At 36.8% G+C, this 20,319-nt stretch overlaps 4 protein-coding genes across 7 annotated transcripts; all 4 read left to right on the top strand.

Annotated features, from left to right (window-relative positions):
- The first annotated feature begins 4,660 nt into the window (after positions 1-4,660).
- LOC147295456 (transcription factor MYB106-like) lies at positions 4,661-5,922 on the top strand. The gene is made up of 4 exons (XM_086231264.1): positions 4,661-4,802; positions 4,914-5,043; positions 5,154-5,413; positions 5,519-5,922. Exons 1-4 carry the CDS (start codon positions 4,661-4,663, stop codon positions 5,920-5,922), a joined length of 936 nt encoding a protein of 311 aa, XP_086087390.1.
- A 1,921-nt stretch (positions 5,923-7,843) lies between these two features.
- LOC147295455 (caffeoylshikimate esterase-like) lies at positions 7,844-10,064 on the top strand. 2 transcript variants are annotated; one of them, XM_086233951.1, is made up of 8 exons: positions 7,844-8,188; positions 8,320-8,349; positions 8,428-8,557; positions 8,675-8,821; positions 8,948-9,078; positions 9,326-9,391; positions 9,526-9,624; positions 9,733-10,064. In XM_086233951.1, exons 1-8 carry the CDS (start codon positions 7,892-7,894, stop codon positions 9,949-9,951), a joined length of 1,119 nt encoding a protein of 372 aa, XP_086090077.1. In that variant the 5' UTR covers positions 7,844-7,891; the 3' UTR covers positions 9,952-10,064. The 2 variants fall into 2 exon arrangements, with proteins under 2 accessions (XP_086090077.1, XP_086090076.1); XM_086233950.1 differs by having other exon boundaries at positions 9,254-9,391.
- A 1,657-nt stretch (positions 10,065-11,721) lies between these two features.
- On the top strand, positions 11,722-15,242 carry LOC147295454 (caffeoylshikimate esterase-like). Of its 3 annotated transcripts, XM_086233948.1 has the most exons (9): positions 11,726-12,105; positions 12,259-12,288; positions 12,415-12,544; positions 12,670-12,816; positions 13,118-13,248; positions 13,974-14,111; positions 14,413-14,511; positions 14,621-14,835; positions 15,067-15,242. In XM_086233948.1, the coding sequence occupies exons 1-9, from the start codon at positions 11,821-11,823 to the stop codon at positions 15,119-15,121; spliced, it is 1,230 nt and encodes a 409-aa protein (XP_086090074.1). In that variant the 5' UTR covers positions 11,726-11,820; the 3' UTR covers positions 15,122-15,242. The 3 variants fall into 3 exon arrangements, with proteins under 3 accessions (XP_086090075.1, XP_086090074.1, XP_086090073.1); XM_086233949.1 differs by lacking the exon at positions 13,974-14,111 and having other exon boundaries at positions 11,722-12,105; XM_086233947.1 differs by lacking the exon at positions 15,067-15,242 and having other exon boundaries at positions 11,806-12,105; positions 14,621-14,954.
- Positions 15,243-16,635: 1,393 nt separating this feature from the next.
- On the top strand, positions 16,636-19,521 carry LOC147295453 (Regulator of Vps4 activity in the MVB pathway protein). The gene is made up of 6 exons (XM_086233953.1): positions 16,636-16,896; positions 17,419-17,551; positions 17,669-17,772; positions 18,022-18,193; positions 18,300-18,440; positions 18,913-19,521. Exons 1-6 carry the CDS (start codon positions 16,847-16,849, stop codon positions 19,258-19,260), a joined length of 948 nt encoding a protein of 315 aa, XP_086090079.1. The 5' UTR covers positions 16,636-16,846; the 3' UTR covers positions 19,261-19,521.
- Positions 19,522-20,319: the final 798 nt, after the last annotated feature.

The following is a 20,319-nucleotide window of genomic DNA, read 5'->3' as shown; positions in this document are numbered from 1 at the left end:
GTCTATGGATTTGAGAAATCTGTGAAAGTCATTGACATTTTGAATACCGTATGACTTTCATAGACTTTTAAAAAGTCTTGATTGAGTACCCCCTGACTTTTATAGACTTTTTAAAAGTATATAAAAATCTTGATTGAGTATCTCCTGACTTTTTAATTTAACAAAAGTCTTTAAAAATCTTTAAAAATCTTGATTGAGTACACTCTCCTAAAACTCACAAATAATAGAAAAGCCAACGTAGATATATGACATGTGCATGGGCATATGGTATTGGACAACTATACGAATTGCAAATCCTGAGGTCCTAATAATTTCTCAGGTAGCTTTTAATAGTTCTGCCGCACGTAATGAGGGGAGTGCCTTCCTTTAGGCCTCACCAAAAAGCCCAAGGCCCGAAGCCCACCCGAAGCCCGCCCGGCCCATTAGGCCCGAAGCCCGATTTGGCCCGAAAATTGGGCCGGCCCGGCCCGGCCCGAAAGTCTCTTGGGTTGGGCTTGGGCCATCCCCTTGAAGCCCATGGGCCGCCCGAAGCCCGGCCCGTTTAGGCCCGCCCAAAGCCCGACCCAAAGCCCAATTTGAAAATCATAACATATTTAATAGGTTTTTTATTTGTTTACTATAATAAATTATTAATATGCTTATTAAGTTATTATATAATACTATAATGTTAGTAAATAGTAATAGTGTAAATTATGTAATACCATAAATAATAAAGTAATAAACTTTTAAAATTATATACAACATTACAAGTATAATAAAATATAAATGTATATGTGTATATACAACTTTTATAATACAAGTATAATTAAAGTTATTAAACCACAATCGTCATTTCATTAATTCAACGATCTGAACCGTTTATTTTCTATTTTCATAGTCAAAGATCATCCTTACAAAAAATCGGCTAAATCAGAATTCATCTACCCATTCGATTATCATTAGAAAAACCACGATCGTTCATTAATTCGACCACCGTTACATTTAGAAAAATCACTTTTACATCTTCGATTAAGCTAATTTTTTGCAAAAATTCTCTTTGAGTGGAGAACTAAAACTTGAACGGTTCGGATCGTTGAAAACAAGATCGATATGTGAGCTTCTACATATAAATACACTTGAAGAGTATAATTCTAATAACTTTCCCGTTGAAACCTTATTGTTTCCATAATTATGAAGACCACAACGTGATTCAACAATCTGACCTGTTCATTTTCTATGTTCATAGTCAAAGATCATCCGTACAAAAAATCGGCTAAATCGAAATTCATCTACCCATTCGATGATCATTAGAAAAACCACGATCGTTCATTAATTTGACCACCATTATGTCACTTTTACATCTCCGATTGAGCTAATTTTTTGCACAAATTATCTTTGAGTGAGGAACTAAAATTTGAACGGTTTGGATCGTTGACAACACAATTGCATCGTTTGTTTATAAAAATATGTAATAAAATATATAATAATACATATGTACATTTATGTTTTATTATAGTTGTAATGTTGTATATAATTTTAAAAGTTTATTATTTATGGTATTACACTATTACTAACATAATAGTATTATATAATAACTTAATAAGCATATTAATAATTTATTGAAGTAAATAAACGAAAGAGTTATTAAATATGTTATGATTCACAAACTTGACAAATAAACTAGTCAGCTCAGTTGGTTGAGAGTTGAAGCTTGTTATGTGAGGTCTCATGTTCAAATCACAATATAGCCAAAATCCTATATTTTTTTTTTTTTGAAGATATATATGTGTCTAAATAGGCTTTGGGCCGCCCGTTCGGGCCTAGCCCGGCCCGGCCCTCCAAGCCCGCAAGCCAAAGTCCGATGGGCGGGCCTTGGGCTTGTGTATTAAAGCCCAAACCCAGCCCGAAAGCCCTATTGGGCTTCTATAATTCAAGCTCAAATCTGGCCCGAACCCAAAAAATTTGGGCCGGGCTAGCCATTGCCGACCCCTACCTTCCTTTGATTGGATGGGGCAAAACTGCATCAGTAAAGTGGCTCGTAGGCTGGCCCGCATCAGTAAAGTGACTACGAGATTCAGATGATGGCCCGCCTCATTTACATTGTTGCATGATCCAACAGTCCGACACTCACCGTTGGTATAATAAATAGTTATGTCCTTTGTGGTGACCTCCATTAACCATACCCCTGGAGTAGCTCACTGATTTGTTAGGTATGCTTTGTCAGTTTCTGATTTATGTGTGTGGGTTGAGGAGCCGCTGACGTCGTTCAGGACGTACTCTATGACGACATCTGTAATTCCAGCTAATGTAAATAATGTATCGTTTTATTTAAAATATATATATATAGTTGCATACTTTATACATTTTAATTCGGGTAAAATTTTGAAGCAATGACCTTTAAAGAATTACCTAAGCAATCATAAATTTACACTGCAAATTCGACAAAAAAGACAATATATATAAAGAAAATACATTAAACATGAGAAGACATATAATTGCATATTTTGAAGACGGTTGCCTTTTTTTTGCCCACGGTAGTTGGTTGCTTTTATTTGTCAAGTAATTGCATATTTTAAACTTCTGTAAGATATATAATTCAACAATAGATATTTTCATTTTGTCTATTTGTCAAATGTATGGGTAGCTGGGTATGTAATTGCATATTTTTGCATATCATATGGCTAGTTGGGTACGTGTCAAATATGGATTTGTATTTGTTTTTGCTTATGGATTGTTCTTACAATTTATAAATATCCAAAAGCACTTTGTTGTCGAATTGCCAAAAAAAAACTTTGTTGTCCATGTTATTCATATGCATTTACACCAAAATTCAATGAGTGATGCAAATTGACACGGTATAAAAGATTATGGGTTCCATTATTATGTGTTCTAATGATATGAAATTTGATGTAATTAATTTATTTGTACACCTTATTTTAATTTGTCACATTACTTAATTAGAAAGAAGACATCTTGCCTATTAAAAGTTAAACCTAAATCTTGAAAATTTCTTCTCAATTAATTTTTCTGCATAAACTGTAAAACTGAATTTTTTTTTTTTCAGTAACGAAGCCCAGCAACATCTTCAAACAGCTTAATTATGTACGTGATGTCAATTCAGCAACAATAGACTCAGTAATGTAACCCCGGCCAATGGTAATTACTAATTAGACATAACCATGATTATTTTCTCTTATCATCTCCTCAAAATGAAAAAACTACAATTGAATAGCAGAAATCAACTCTAAGGGCCTGTTTGGTATCCTACTCAAATTTTTTTTTTTTTTTTTTCAAAAATTAAGATTTTTTTTTAAATATGAGTTTTCAAAATCAATTTTTAAAATTTGAAAACTTGTTTGGTATGAAATTTGAAAACAATTTTTAAATTTAAAAAATGATGATAACTAAGAAAGAAGAAAATGTAAAAAAAAATTGAGATTTATGATGTTTTATCATTTTTAAAAAGAGGCATGTTTTTTAATTTTTTTTCTAAAAACTGTTTTTGAAAATGGTCTACCAAACACATTTTCTTTACTAAAACTTATTTTTTTGGTTTTGAAAAAAAAAAAATAAAATTTTTTGAATAGAATACCAAACAAGCCCTAAGTTTCCCACATTTTTTTCTTCTCAAAAGTAGAATTTACTATGTGAATTGATAATCTATCATCCTTATTGACAGAGATGAAAATTGATTTGCTTCTCCATACATGCATATGGAGATTGAGAAGGTGAAAATTTTTATACAACTGCTTACTAGTTACTCCTTTCTGCCTAAAAACGTGAGAATCGAAATAGCAAGTATGACGGTATGGTTTATATATAATTAATAGGCCAAAGTACATTTTTAGTCCCTGAATTTTAACGAAATTTCTACTTTGGTTCCTATTTTTTTAATTTTGGCAATTTTACTTCTGTATGTACTTTCATTACGTTTATAATTAAGTTCAAACTGTAAACTCTGTTTATTTTTTAGATGTAAATGTGATGTGACAGTGCATATGAATGAATATTTTACACATTTCATGATTAATACGATCTAAAAAACAATTTAAATAAAATATAATTAAGAAAAAAAAGACATGCATGTGTCCAAATGTGATTAGGCAACATCACTCGTTTAAAAGAGTTTCACTCATAGGTTATTTAAAATGTCTAAAATATTCCTATTACGTCATATTTTAGTCAACAATTTAAACTTAATTAATAATTTGGACCAAATTGCAAACTTAATAAAAGTACTGAACTGAAATTTTTAAAATTGAAAAAACATGACCAAAGTTGAATTTTTGTTAAAATACAAGGACCAAAAATGCACTTTGGCCTAATTAATAACTACCCTTTTCTCACACCATCACGCGCACAAATATGTAAACCTTGTTTATTATTTTTTGGATGAACAAAATACAAATATGTCCTGAATATTAAATCTAAATATAATCAAGTGCTTTGTCCCGACTTTGCCATATATATATAATCAAGTGCTTTGGTAGCGGCCGAATTCTCAATCCAACTTACACAAAGCGAAAGAGACAAGGGTTCCTAGTCTGGTACGTACTATGGTCGATCAATATTTGTTCATCTAGCTAGCTTCTCCTTGGACTTTAGCACTTTGAGTCTTTTCAAATCGGACACTCATTGTTCCATCTATCCTTTTCAATTACAACATCGATCAAGAGATCCCATGAGAAAGTCTAGTTGCAGCAGCGCCGCGTCGTCGAGGATAAGGAGGAGAGGTTCGTGGACTCCTGAAGAGGACCAAAAGCTCTTGGCCTTCATTCAACAACATGGCCACGGAAACTGGCATTCCTTGCCCCAGAAAGCTGGTCAACTTACTTCTTGCGAGCTAGTTAATTTAATTATATAGCTACTCTTCTTTCACAGTTTTCAATCTAGTCTTGTGTTTGTGGAACTTGGTGTGTTATTTATACTTACAGGTCTTCAAAGATGCGGCAAGAGCTGCAGACTAAGATGGATAAACTACCTACGACCCGATATTAAGAGGGGAAATTTCAGTTTGCACGAGGACCAAACCATCATTCGACTTCATGCACTTCTAGGCAACAGGTAATTAATATTAATTAAGTATATATCGGTCTTAAACTAGCTAGCTAGTTTTGAGAATTGTGTTAATGTCAATGGTATATATATATATGCATGTCTCTGTGTGACTGTAGGTGGTCGGCTATAGCCGCGCAGTTGCCAAAGAGAACAGACAATGAGATAAAGAATTACTGGAACACGAACCTCAAGAAACGGCTTGCCATGATAGGCCTTGACCCTGTCACCCACAAGCCCAAGGCTACAGCCAATGTGCTTGCCTCCGCTGGTGGCGGTGATCCAAAGTATTTGTCAAACCTCACCCACATAGCTCAGTGGGAAAGTACTAGACTTCAAGCAGAAGCTAGCTTTTCGAGAAACTACTCCAAATTAACACGCCGACATGATGATATTACTATTCCTCCTCCTGCGTCAGACTCATCATTAGAGTTAGAGTACTTGTACTACTGTAAGCCTGATCATGATCATCATGAGTCGGCAGCAGCTGTGCCTCCTCCACAATGGTACTATGACATACCAACAGCCTGGGAAAGCGTGTTGTTGTCAAAGTCAATAGCAGCTGCTGCTGCTCCAGGCGGCGAAGATGGTGGCGGTGTTGGTGGTGCCACCAACGTCACCCAAGATCCTGTCTCATTTGGGCCTGCAACATTAATCTGTGCAGCATCCATATCAAGCATGGTGGATAACGCAGAGACTACCACCGGATCGCTTGATTTCAATCAAGTTTTAGGCCAACTTGGCAATGAATATTATTGCACTACCAGTACTAGTACTCGTACTAGTCCTCCTACTACTCAACTATTAGCTGCACTCCACCGCAACATGGGGTTTGGCTCGTTTGAGGTTAGGGGTATATGCTTGGACGACTTTGGAACAATATTATAATTGTGGTGCGGTGTGGTTTCTCAGGGGTTAACAAACTTAATTATGTATGTTATGGTACGTGTTTTTATTTTTATTTTTTGTGAGATATATGTTATCGTTTTCCATGATAAAATAAAATGAATGCAACTAATAGTGGAGGCGCATATATATATATATATATATATATATCTGGTGCATGGTTGGGTTTAATTATTTATGAAGTAATTAAAAAGTTAATATTGCATGAAGGATTGTGGTTCACCAGTTTTCTAATCAACTGTTGTGTGTCTGTTCTAGTCTAGTTTAATTAGTAGTACGTAACAAGCATGTTATTTGCACACATGTACAGTAGATCAGCATTAATTATATAAGTAACATGTTGTGTCTATCCAGGACGCCACAACAAATTCCGAATCCAGAAAACTCCATAACCAAATACATGTCAGGAAGCAGCTTGTACTCACTAAATGCTACCTGCATGCATTCATGAATATAAACATCGTTAGGAAGCCACAACCTGTTCATTAATTTCTGGATGAATGATAATCGATCGATCGTGTCAGAATGGTCAGTAGAAGGGTCCTAGCTCCCACCAATCAACTCGATCTGTGGCATATTAATTGCTAGGGCCTTTACGCATCTCATTAAATTAAAGCTGAAGGTATAGAAGCTGACAAGTTAGTTAATTTTTTAAGCAAGATTTGCTAGCTACAGTTTTTTTTTTTTAAGATTTAGGGTGGAGGGGAATCAAACCGAAGTACAGAAGGGCAATCTCTACAACCCCATTTGCTACAGTTAATTAATTTATACAAGCTTTCTTTGTAATTCATATATATAATTAAGGTTAATGTGGGCAATCCCATTGCCAAAAACGAAAAAAGTTAATGCGGGCATTAATGTATCATATTCCTACCCTAGTACTGTAAAAAAGTTTAATACAGACTCCTTTGATCATGCATCTGAATCATTAACATTTGAGTAAAAACATAGCAAAAAGTTTATGTGCCTTGATAAAGCACAAAATTTACGAGTGTTAATCTGATGTGGAAATTTAGAGTATATAGGAAGATTATCAATGGAGTTTCACATAGTCCACCCTACACTGTTTTTCTTAAAATTAATTATATATAATTATAATCAGCTAACTGAAAGAAAGTCATTTGAAGTTAATTAACCTATCATAAAATTTTTCAAATAATGACTATTTAGTCTAGCAACAAATAGCTAGCCTTCTCTTTATGAAAGAAACTCCCCAAACTATTTGTCACAACAGTTGTTGATTAAGACCAGCCCCAATGTACGCAGGGGAACAAATGCAAGTTGAAATTGAAAGTTCAGCTTGTTGAACCACGAGAGGAAAAAGAAGACTGAGATAGTTACCACATCAACGTCTCTACGTTAGCGTCCGCACGTACAAAACATGAAGGGAAAAATTAAGAGGAAATAAAATTTATAGAATGAAAGATAACTACCAAAATTCTAATTTTAAGATTAAAACAGAATTATTGAAATATATTCAATAGTAATCTAATTTTAAAGTTCTCATTGAAATATTTACCATGATTTAATTTTTTATATAATTAAATCTATACATTTTAACATGTAAGAGGAAGTAGTAAACATCAACATTTAGCACTTAGCAAGGGTATTGCAACTGGGCAATTGAACATTTGAACCCATGCTTTCAGCCCAACTTCCAAGTCCAACTCAAAAGTTGCAAAAAGTGTTATTTTATAATTTAAATAATTACCACCATTGGGCCCAACTTTCAAGTCGCAACAACCATTGGGCTTGATCTAATAAACATTATATGAAATTACTCTATTTTAGCATTGGCTGCACAATAGTGCACTGCACGTGGTACGTGTTGTGTTGTTTTGTTTAACTAAAGCTACTAAGCTAGAGCTTTTGCCCAAAAAAAAAAATAATAATAAAGCTAGAGCTATGATTTTTAACTCTTCAAGAACTAAACTGCAATTACAAGTCAGCCATGGACGTTTCTCCTACCCTGAATTTCCGACAACCAGAGCCCTCTCTGTTTCACCGGATATCTAGCTTTCCAATCAAATATCCACAAAAACAGCACATACCCATTTTTCTGCAACCAAATTTTCCAATCCCAAAAACTCAGTTCAGGATCACGGCAAAAAGATGGTTGCCGATAGAAGGTTTAAGCCAAGAGATGAACGCCATCGCTTCGCAAAACCTGGACCATGAGCCTGCTCGGAGACGAGCTCGGACGGCATTCATTGACGTGCATCGACAGCTTGACCATTGCTTGTTCAAGGTTCGTTGGATTCGATTATATATGATAATGATGGTTGTAACACTTAAAGCAATTCAAGTTTCAATGTCATGAATCATGATATTAGTGACTCATAATGCGTTGTTCCTTTGTTTTTTCCCCTGAAATTTTAGATGGATCATGCTGGCATCAGAACAGAGGAGGTAGAAAGAAACAACTTGATTTGCTTAATTTCATTGATGTAATTTCTGTCCTTTTAGAACTCGACTTGGGTTTTATAGTGGTACGCAAGAAATTCAAGGGGTATGGAAATTTTCTGCAAAAGCTGGTTGCCAAAACCAGGTGATCGAATCAAAGGTGCTTTGTGTTTTTGCCATGGGTACGGCAGTACTTGCACATTCTTCTTTGAAGGTTGGGGATTTTTGGCTTTTCCTTTTCTTTTGTAAAAGAAATTTGAGCAGTTTGTGCCCCTGTATTTGCCAAAACTTAAAGGGGTTACCCATGGTATCTGTCAAATTTGGTTTTCAGGCATTGCCAAGCGAATTGCTGCATCTGGGTATGCTACATATGCCGTGGACTATCCAGGTTTTGGTCTATCTGAAGGATTGCATGGTTACATCCCAAACTTTGATGAATTAGTTGATGACGTTGTTGAACAATTTACTAATATCAAAGGTGTGAAATTGCCTAGTCTCCCTAGTCCCTAGTGGCATTCTTCGTAATTGCTGTTAACAATTGTACTGCAACTCTTAAAATATGGGCTTGCTTGCTGTTTTCCAATTGCTTTGTATTACAACTCAGGAAGACCTCAAGTGAGAGGCTTGCCTTTCTTTATAATGGGAGAGTCCATGGGTGGAGCCGTGAGTCTCAAGATTCATCTAAAGGAACCAAATAAATGGGATGGAGTAATCCTTGTACCTCCAATGTGTAAGGTAAGCTCCTCCTCTAATGAAATGAGAAACTTGATGTTTCCTCTCCCTCTCTATTTATGTGTCAATTGCCGGCTGTGAATGTTGGTTTCCTTTGCTGCTTTTATTTCAATTTCAATCTCGGACTTCTTTAATTTCCACCAACTGAGATAATTTTGTGTGACTTTGAGTTGCCAAGATTGCAGATGATGTGATGCCTCCAGCAATAGTTCTGAAGCTATTAGCCCTTATGTCTGAAATTTTGCCTCAGGCCAAACTCTTCCCGCAGAAAGATATAGCTGAGCTAAGCTACAGAGATCCGAGCAAGAGAAAAACGGTTAGTCCTTTGTGCACTTCTCAACTTAAATATTGGACTTGTATGATGCCCTAGGATGCAACGCTTTGGTGCTACATTTTCTGTATGCTAACAACAAATAATACTCAAATTGTGATGCTAATCTTTTTCTTTAGGCTGGTTACAATGTGATTTCTTATAAAGACCAAATGCGATCAAGAACAGCTGTGGAACTTCTCAAGGCCACTAGTGATATTGAAACACAGTTGGATAAGGTCAATTGCCACTAATTGTGCTTTGTGCCTTTTTTCTTTTGTTGTAATGCATGTGCTGAGTGAAGCAAATCAATCCATTTCATATAACCAGTTTGTGGAGATTTGCAGGTTTCAGCCCCATTGCTAATTCTTCATGGAGCAGCAGATAAGGTGACAGATCCTTTAGTAAGCCAGTTACTTTATGAAAAGGCGTCTAGCAAGGATAAAACTTTGAAGCTCTATCAAGATGGTTATCACTGCATTCTTCAAGGAGAACCTGATGACAGAATTTTCAGTGTTCTTAATGACATTGTAACATGGCTTGATTCCCGGTGCTCCCCCAATTAAAATTTACTGTCCATTTTTGGTCTCATTCAACTTAGTGATTCCCATTTAATGAGAAATGTAATTTCTTTTTTTCTTTTCTTTTTTGAGAAGGAGAAATGGAGTATTTATGCTGGCACTATTTTGCAGCTTCCCTTCACATTTTCCTTTTAACATGTTGATAAAATTCCAGTGCTTGAATATTCATGTTCCCTTAACCCTGAAATTTTCTTGTCTTTCCTGAATGATAAGGAGAAAAAAAAAATTGGGTCAAAAGAAAATGCCATTTTGGAGTTTTATCAACAATTTGCTTGTGTAGGGGGAGATCCGGTAGTTTCTGAATCCTTATGTAAGGAATTACAAAAGAAATTCTTTCAACAAAGATGTGAATTAGGAAGGATTGGTCGACGAAATATGAACCGAAGACTGAATCTTGATATACCTCAGAACAATACATTTTTGTTACCGCGAGATATATTGGCAGCTGCGGATCATTTGATTGGAATGAAATTTGGAATGGGTACACTTGACGATATGAATCATTTGAAAAATAAACGTATTCGTTCTGTAGCGGATCTCTTACAAGATCAATTAGGATTGGCTCTGGTTCGTTTAGAAAATATGGTTAGAGAAACTATATGCGGAGCAATTAAGCATAAATTGATACCGATCCCTCAGAATTTGGTAACTTCAACTCCATTAACAACCACTTATGAATCTTTTTTCGGATTACACCCATTATCTCAAGTTTTGGATCGAACTAATCCATTGACACAAATAGTTCATGGGAGAAAGTCGAGTTATCTGGGCCCCGAAGGATTGACAGGGCGAACTGCAAGTTTTCGGATACGAGATATCCATCCTAGTCACTATGGACGCATTTGCCCCATTGACACGTCTGAAGGAATCAATGTTGGACTTATGGATCCTTAGCAATTCATGCGAAGATTGGTTATTGGGGGTCTCTAGAAAGTCCGTTTTATGAAATTTCTGAGAGATCAAAAAAGGGACAGATGCTTTATTTATCACCAAGTAAAGATGAATACTATATGGTAGCGGCAGGAAATTCTTTGGCGTTGAATCGAGGTATTCAGGAAGAACAGGTTGTTCCAGCTCGATACCGTCAAGAATTCCTGACTATTGAATGGGAACAGGTTCATCTTCGAAGTATTTTTCCCTTCCAATATTTTTCTATTGGAGCTTCCCTAATTCCTTTTATCGAGCATAATGACGCGAATCGGGCTTTAATGAGTTCTAATATGCAGCGTCAAGCAGTTCCGCTCTCTCGGTCTGAAAAGTGCATTGTTGGAACTGGGTTGGAACGCCAAGTGGCTTTAGATTCCGGGGTTCCTGCTATAGCCGAACGTGAGGGAAAGATCATTTATACCGATACTCACAAGATCGTTTTATCGGGCAATGGAGATACTCTAAACATTCCATTGGTTATATATCAACGTTCCAACAAAAATACTTGTATGCACCAAAAACCTCAGGTTCAGCGAGGTAAATGTATTAAAAAGGGACAAATTTTAGCGGATGGGGCTGCTACGGTTGGCGGCGAACTCGCTTTGGGAAAAAACGTATTAGTAGCTTATATGCCATGGGAGGGTTACAATTCTGAAGATGCAATGGTCCACAACCCTGTTCAGTTTTTGGTTTCTTTATCAACAAAAGAAAAGCAATATTTCAAAAGGGTAAAAGTCGAACAGTTGTTGTAATTTAATGGAATAATAAAAAACAACTGATATGAAATTGAGCACATGCTCCATGTGCATCCCTAGGAATAGCGACGTGCACTTTGGATGGACGAAAACAGAAGTAGAATCGAATTAGTCTGTTGTTGACTCATTTGAGTGCGTTGTCTGTGTTTGACGTTTTCCTCACTGAACTCTAATGGCCCTTTCTCCGGCTGTGAGATTCCAACCCCTTGAGCTTCCTTTCTTGCCTCAACAATTCCAAACCCAAATTAACCATCTTGATCAGAAGAAGCCCACATTTTCAGTCCCCAGAAGAAGAACTCACCTAATCGTAGCAGCTAAGAAAAGGGCACCCATTGAAGGTGTAAGCGAGGAGTTGAATTTGATAGCTTCTCAGAACCTTGACTTTGCGCCCGCTCGCAGAAGGGTTCGATCCGCTTTCGTTGAGCTGCAGCAACAGCTTGATCATTGCTTGTTCAAGGTTGGTTTGCTTAATTTGATGAGGATGATCATCATCATCATCATGACATCATCTTAGCATTTACTTACTACCATTTGATTATTATGATATGAGTGATTAATACTTTTATTTGTTCTTCTTGTTTTTGGATTGTAATGGATTGATGGTGGGTAGTTGGCTCCTACTGGGATCAGAACAGAAGAGGTCAGTGTTAATTGTAGCTTTTACAATTTACTTACTTTTGCTGAAAAGTCGCAAAATGCAAGTATGGATGGTTAATAATACTGTATCTCTAGTATTATTTAATATTTACTGTTATTGGGTTTGTAGTGGTACGAAAGGAATTCAAGGGGGTTGGAGATTTTCTGTAAAAGCTGGAAGCCAAAACAAGGTGTTCCAATTAAAGGTGTTTTGTGTTTTTGCCATGGGTATGGTGATACTTGCGTTTTCTTCTTTGAAGGTTTGTCCTTATGTTATTCCAAATATTCCATTTAAGTAATGTGTAGTATTCAGTGTTGAGCCATCAAGTTTTGTACAAGGTTTAGTGCACTGTACACATGATATCCATCAAGTTTTGATTTTCAGGTATTGCCAAGCGAATTGCTGCTTCTGGGTACGCTGTATATGCCATGGATTACCCAGGTTTTGGTCTTTCTGAAGGGTTGCATGGTTACATCCCAAGCTTTGATGAATTAGCTGGTGATGTTATTGAACAATACACAAAGATTAAAGGTATGGCGCTCTGACCTTAATCTTCACATCTTTATTATTAGATATTGCTACATTGCCTAATTAGATTGTTAAGCTTTCTTCACAAAAAAGATGTTGCCTCCGTATTGAAAGGCTTCTGGGCACTGCCAGCCATAGCAGGGATATTAAGAGGATTATGATAACTTGTTTTGGGGGATTAAATTTGATAAACTCAACTAAACAAAAGGCCTAATAAAAAAAAATGTGGTAGTTTTGACCAAAAATAAACATTTCCAGGATATTTGATTAATTAACTAACTATTTTCAAAATTGTGTTTGACAGGGAGACCAGAGTTGAAAGGGTTGCCCCATTTTATATTGGGGCAGTCCATGGGTGGAGCAGTTACTCTCAAAGTCCACTTAAAGGAACCATATGCATGGGATGGAGTAGTTCTTGTGGCCCCAATGTGTAAGGTAAGCCCATCGTTGCTCTTTATAAACACATGAATGGAACCAGATTTAAGATTTATTCATTTCAAATTCAGTTTCCTATTATTATTAATAACTTCTGTAATATCATGTGTTTGAGTGTTTTCCTCATTGCTTTTTAACAGTGTGTTTGAGAGTTTAAGGAAAGTGAGTGTGAATGTTAGGATTGTATCCTTCTAAGGAATCTTTATTCATCAACTAAACATTTACTGGAGGCCTCATTAGCAATTTGCATGAAATGGAGCCTGCAGGCATGGACAGTCTTCATGAATGAAGGACCTGTATGTTAATTGTAGTGAAAAAAATTAGAGGCCATGTCTCAGGATGCCTCTACCATTGACAGTCTTCATTCAAAGGAAGTTTTCCCCCGTCTTACACAATCAACTTGATAGGAAAAGATGAAATATATTGCAATTGTGAGAAGAAAGCAGCCATTGTTTCAACAAGACTCTGAATATAACTTTTGTTTACACTCATAAACACACGTATGTTAAATAGTCCAAACAACAGAGATCCTAATAATTGTTTAACAGGATGAGTGCAATATTAGCTCCTCTGTTCCCTTCCAAAAGTCTCGCAGAAGATGGTGTTGATTTCTTGTGTGCAGACTTTCTTAATAAGTTGATTACAGAAGTTGCTAGACCTAATTTTGTGTCTTGACCAAATGTACTTGGCATTATAAAATTTATCTGACCTTGAGTTGCTGAAAGATTGCAGAGGATGTAACACCTCCAGCAGCAGCTCTGAAGATATTAACTTGCTTATCAAAAGTTGTGCCGAAAGCAAAGCTTGTACCACAGAAAGATTTAGCTGAGCTAGCCTTCAGAGACCTGAGAAAAAGGGAAATGGTTTGTATTTCATTTTCTCTACCCATGTGAATGTACTTGTATGAAAATCTGATAGAGATGGCTATGTTTTGATAGATCTTTCTCATTAGCAATGTAGTGAGTTATAAGTTTTCCTCTAAACAATGTTTACATATCTGTTCAATGATTTAAGGAAAGAAAGCTACTAAGACCCCAGATTTCTTACAAGAAATTTCTGTCAATGATAATTCATATCTAGCCTACAAGTTCTCTTATCTCCTTTTGAAGGATATAAGTATTCAATGGAGATAATTGAGTAAATGCTTTGCTCATCCCTTACCAGGCTGTCTACAATGTGACATGTTACAATGACAACGTCAGATTGAAGACTGCTGTGGAAATGCTAAATGCTACCAAGGATATTGAGATGCAAGTGGAGAAGGTCAGTTTCATTTTGTGTCTCCGGACAGAATATTGTAGCTCTTGTATGCTTGAGGCCTACATTCAATGTTATGTTGTATCATGGATTAACCAAATTGGAGAAATGTCAGGTTTCATCTCCGCTGCTAATTCTTCATGGAGCTGCAGATAGGGTGACTGATCCCCTAGTCAGCCAGTTTCTTTATGAAAAGGCCTCTAGCAAGGATAAGACCCTAAAACTCTACCCGGAAGGTTATCACTGCATTCTTGAAGGAGAACCTGATGACAGAATTTTTTCAGCCCTTGATGATATTATCAATTGGCTTGATTCCCGGTGTTCCCTTACGTAGGTGTTCTCGTCTAATCTGTGAAAATACCATTTCATCAATTGTTTTTCATTTTTTCTAGTCGAGAAACTAGATTCATATAAATTATCCAAGTTTAAATAATACATGATTGCGTGTTCTTTCGCTGTATTCATTGTTCTCTTCTATGCATGGAAAATCCTTTCTTTATTTCCTCTTGAGATGTGGCAAATCCTTCATTCAATGTAGTTCACATTCAAATTTTTGTGCAGTCCATTGAAGGTGCCAAGCATTCTGAATTTGACGGTCATTAAAGACTTGCAGTAGAATAATCAGCACCAGTGAATTCTTGTCTTACAATACTGAATTCCCATTTACCCGCCTAGCCCTAACGAACTGCTGTAGAAATGACATAAAAAAAAAAAAATTGAAGTATTGGAAGCTATTGATAAAAATCAAAAGGAGGGGCCTATTCAGACCACCTAAAACCATTCAGTTGATCACCTTCTTAATTTTTTGCCCATTTTTTTCTATTTTGCCCTTGCATTAAAAAAAAAACTCATTTCTCCAATTTTGGTGGCCACCCCTCCCCACCGCCGGCGCAATCCCACTCCCTCCCCACCGCCAGCACGACCCCACCCCTCTCATCGCTGGTCGACCCTACCCCTCCCCATCGCCGGCGCGACCCACCCACCCCCGATCTCCCTTCTCTCTGCCTTCTTCCTTCTCTCTCCCCTTTCTCTGCCTCCCTCCCTCACCGGACCACCATGGGTGGCCGGCGCGACCCCATAGACCTCTAGATCGGGGGTCGCGCTGGCCATCCATAGTGGTCCGGTGAAGGAGAGAGGGAGAGAGAGAGAGAGCGAGAAGGGAGATCGAGGGTGGGTGGGTCGCGCCGGCGATGGGGAGGGGGAGGGGTAGGGTCGACCAGCGATGGGAGGGGTGGGGTCGCGTCGGCAGCTGGGAGGGGTAGGGTTGCGCCGGCCACCCATGGTGGTCCGATGAGGGAGGGAGGCAGAGAGAGAGAAGGGAGATCGGGGTGGGTCGCGCCGACGGTGGGGTTGCGCCGGCGGTGGGGATAGGTGACCGGCCAAAATTGGCAAAATGTGTTTTTTTTTAATACATGGGCAAAATAAGAAAAAATGGATAAAAAATGAAAGGTGGTCAACTTAGTGGTTTTGGCCTTTTGGGTGGTCTGAATAGCCCCCCAAATTAAAAACATTGTTGGGCCTTTTGGGCCCCATTCACACAAAAACAAAATCACAAATTGGACTATTTAGTAAGGAAATTTTTTTTGTCCGAAAGGAGAGAAATATTATTCTGTACATAATGCTCTTCAATAACGAATTTTGAATCTATCATAATTCTAATTTATTACTCCACTCATCCTTACCTTACTACTAAAGTTGATTCTAATGTCTTAATTAAATTTTTTTATATAAAATGAAATTATTAAGTGCCAAATATATTTTTTATAAAATATATTTTTGCAAACAAATTAGTTCTTCAAATTTTTTATTTGGCCAGGTTCTTCTAAAATTATATATTATGAGAGTCTACTGTATTTTAAATTTGGACCTAGAATTTGGCCCTAGAATTTGGCATTCTATTTGTGCTGTATTATCAATGTCACATTCTATTTGTGCTGTATTATCAATGTCACAAATTAAAGTATTTTCCTTAAAATTACATGGACCGTATCACTTTGTTTTTTTGTCCCACATGATTTAAGATTTAGAGCTTTTATCTAGTAAAACTGTAAAAGTAAAAAGTGGTTAAAACAAGAAACAAGCACTGAGACACTGAAATTTCCGAAAGTTAATTACATGAATATCGAAAACTTGTTTTTCACAGCAAAGGCTTAGCCAAACAGCACTTGACCATGAAGAGTCCATTGACGTTTAAGAGAAGTAGTTGATTTTCATTTTCCGCGATCGTCCTCAACAAACTGAAAAACGTAGCCTTAAAAAGCTTTTGATTTTGTTAAGCGATCAAGATCATCTTGTCTGCAAGAGGCTCATCGATCGTGTTCATAATTTCATATAGGCTTCCATGTCTCTCTTAAACCAGCTCTTCAACAGAGGCGTTTTGGGCACAAAATGGTCAGTCATACACATTCTCCTTGGCCTCTAAATCCCATCCCTTTATGCGTTTCTTTCTATTTTTCAAATTAATTAACTGGGCTTCCTTTTGCTTTGCTAATTATGATTTAATTTCTCATAATTTGAGTCGGTCAACTTATACTTTGAACCCATTATTCAGTTTATTTTTTGTTGTGTGAAATTTTAGTTTAATTGGCAAGTTTTATTTGTCGAATTCTTGGTTCTGCGAGATGCCAAGTACCCATTAATGCATTTCAGCATATGGGTTTCTTTCACCAAAATATTTGTGGCCATATTTTGATCGCCTTGTGCATTTTTGATCTATAATTTTGGATAATTTCTGCTGTTGGAGGTGAACTCTTGGCGCTAAATATTCATTATCTTTTAGTAAATTGGTTGTTCCTTACCTCAGCCGAGTGCGATTATCAAATTTTGAGAATAGGAGTCCAATTTTTAATTTTATGCATTGCTCTTGTAAATTTGAGTGGGTGTAAGTCTTAATTTTGATGTGCTATTTTGTAGCAAAACATGTTTGAACTTGGCGATTTCGCGCATCAAATTGCTGCAGAACAAGAGAGGTGTGCAGCTCAAACATATGCGCAAGGAGATTGCACAATTTTTGCAGGCCGGCCAAGAAGCAATAGCTCGAATTCGGGTACAACTTTCAAAATTTTACTGAGTCCATATCTATGTCTATTTGATTGGAACTATTTCTTTGTGTTTGGATTATTACAGATAGTTTAGTTTTGGTGAACTTTCATAATTTGATTAGGTGGAGCATGTTATACGAGAGCAAAACATATGGGCTGCGTATGAGATATTGGAGCTGTTCTGTGAATTTGTCCTTGCACGTGTTCCCATTATTGAAAGCCAGAGGTAAATCCATTGATCGCTGGTAAAGTACTAGGTGTATTACACTCAATACATACTTCGGTGTCTATAAAAAAATCATGTTATAAAATGCTCTCCACAGGACAATACCAATGGGAGTTGGAAACACTTTGAACGTTGTGGTTTGTTTTAACCAGCAGGCATATTGGAATTCTGTTATATCTGCACGCTTATATGACAATTTAGTTTGTTTCTGCCACTCAATTTTCTTAACCATTTTGGTCCTTATGACAGGGAGTGTCCAACAGAATTACGAGAAGCTATATCAAGCATAATATTTGCTGCTCCAAGATGTTCAGAAGTTCCAGATTTATTGCAGATCAAGAATTTGTTTACAGCAAAATATGGGAAGGAATTTATCTCAGCTGTGTCTGAGCTTCGTCCTGATTCCGGTGTCAACCGAACTGTTAAGTGGTTTTATTACATATGAAATTGTTAATCTCTACGAAAATGCTATCATAATTGTACAAAACTGATATCATTTTTCAATTCTCTTGATATGATTTCTGCAGATAATTGAAAAGCTTTCGGTACATGCTCCCTCTGCAGAGGCAAGGCTCAAGGTATTGAAGGAAATTGCGCAAGAGTACAATCTGAATTGGGATTCTTCTAACACTGAGGCAGAGTTCAGTAGAAAGCATGAAGATCTGCTGGTACCTTTGCCAAATTTTTTCTATTCCGTTTTCAATGTGATTAAGTGTAGCTTAATCTTCTGACATTATTTGGTTTATCAGAATCATGACCAGTCCCAGACACTCTTTATATTTCAGGGTGCAACATCTTTTTATGAGAAACTATCTTTAATGTAGTCATTTGTAAATCCCATCCTTTCTGCCTCCAATATGGAATATGGCTTTGGAAATTTTAGTTGACTAACTTCTAGAAGCAATCATCCTCGATACTTCGATAGAGATTTATGTACTTAACTTTACATCTTCTGAACTTTCCTAATAATTTTGGCCAAGTTATTTATTAGCAGTTTGTTGCTTACACTTCCCTCTGCTGCCTTTCCTATATATGTATTTCTGATCCCTATGTCAATCCCTTCACTATCCTTAGGAGCTTTTTTTATGTTATTTTCACTGTGGTTAATATATCTGTGGCCTTTTTTGCCATTATCTGCAGGGTGGATCAAAGCACGGAAGTGGTGGAGCAGCACCTTCTCAAGCTCCTGCAAAACAAGGCTCTTTTAGTTCTTCACCTTCTAATGGGGCACATTCTATTGTACCTACAGATATTAAACAAGAACCTCAATACCTTCATGCTCCAAAATCATTAAGCACACATCTACCGGGTACTACTGAGATTCAACCATCAATTAATGATGATAATGCAGGACCAGTTAGTGATATCAAAAGGGAGGCAAGGCCCCAATCATCTGAGATCCTGGAGAGAGCTCGAGCTGCCATTGCCTCTGCTGAGCGTGCATCTGCTGCTGCCCGTTCAGCTGCAGAGCTGGTTAAGTCCTTATAGTGCTCAAATGATTCATATGAATCGTTGAGCTCTGAGTGCCCAGTAATCTCACTGCAGCAGCCTCTCCAGGTGCACAGTAGGAACGGAACAAAAGAAAAACATACATTACTCTTGTTAGTAGACTCTACAATAATTTTTAAAGAAAGCGCTAACACTGTTGGTGAATATGATTTGTATATCATGTATCTTGTGATGGTCAAGAACTCGAACTTTTATTTTGTGTTTTCATATTGAATTGGAAGGCATCTGAACTTGATTTCACACTGAATCCCAAAATTCCCAAGCTTCGAGGCTCACTATGAACCATAATAATGTGATGGTGGATCACATTGATAGTTTGCATAGCCAGAAAGTAAAAGGTGTAAAATCCAGCTGATTACATAACAGCATTTGTAAGGCCAAGATCCCCACGGATCCCACTCCTCGTGGTTTAATATATAATTTCCTCATCTTTTGCATCTCTCACCATTATGCCCTTAAAACATCATATTCTTTACTTTAATCAATTGCGATTATGCGAACATCCTTATTTTTCTTTGATTTGTTAACGAGAGAGTTCTAAGGACGAAAGCATTCTGTTAGAGTCCCTTACCTGTCCAAAGTTTGCCTATTAAAAAATAAAAAAGATAGAAAAGGAAGGCATATGTTTTTCTTCTGTTCAAGGAGAAATTTAATTTGTCTATTGACTATCTATGACTAATTTCATTTCGGTTGATATTGTACTTAATTAATGTGACTATATATTCATATTCATATATATGTTAATTTTAAATTGAGAAAACATAACAATCTATATGTCCTTCTCATTAACTAACCAATTAAAATTAGGCTTAATTATCGATTTACCACCCAAAACTGTAACTCATTCCTACTTTACCACCTGAAAGTTTTTTTGTCCCAGATTACCACCTGTAACTTACATCCATGTCCCATTTTACCTTATTCCGTCAACAATTCCGTTAATGCTGACGATCTGGCCGTTAATGCTGACGTGGCGCGCTAGATGTGCGCCACGTGTCACATATTTTTTTTTTTTCGCATTTTTTTATTTTTTTATTT

Source organism: Dryas octopetala, chromosome 2 (assembly GCF_963921425.1).
Source record: "Dryas octopetala chromosome 2, drDryOcto1.1, whole genome shotgun sequence".
In the NCBI taxonomy this organism is placed as follows: domain Eukaryota; kingdom Viridiplantae; phylum Streptophyta; class Magnoliopsida; order Rosales; family Rosaceae; genus Dryas; species Dryas octopetala.
This window is presented reverse-complemented; position numbering and strand designations above follow the sequence as displayed.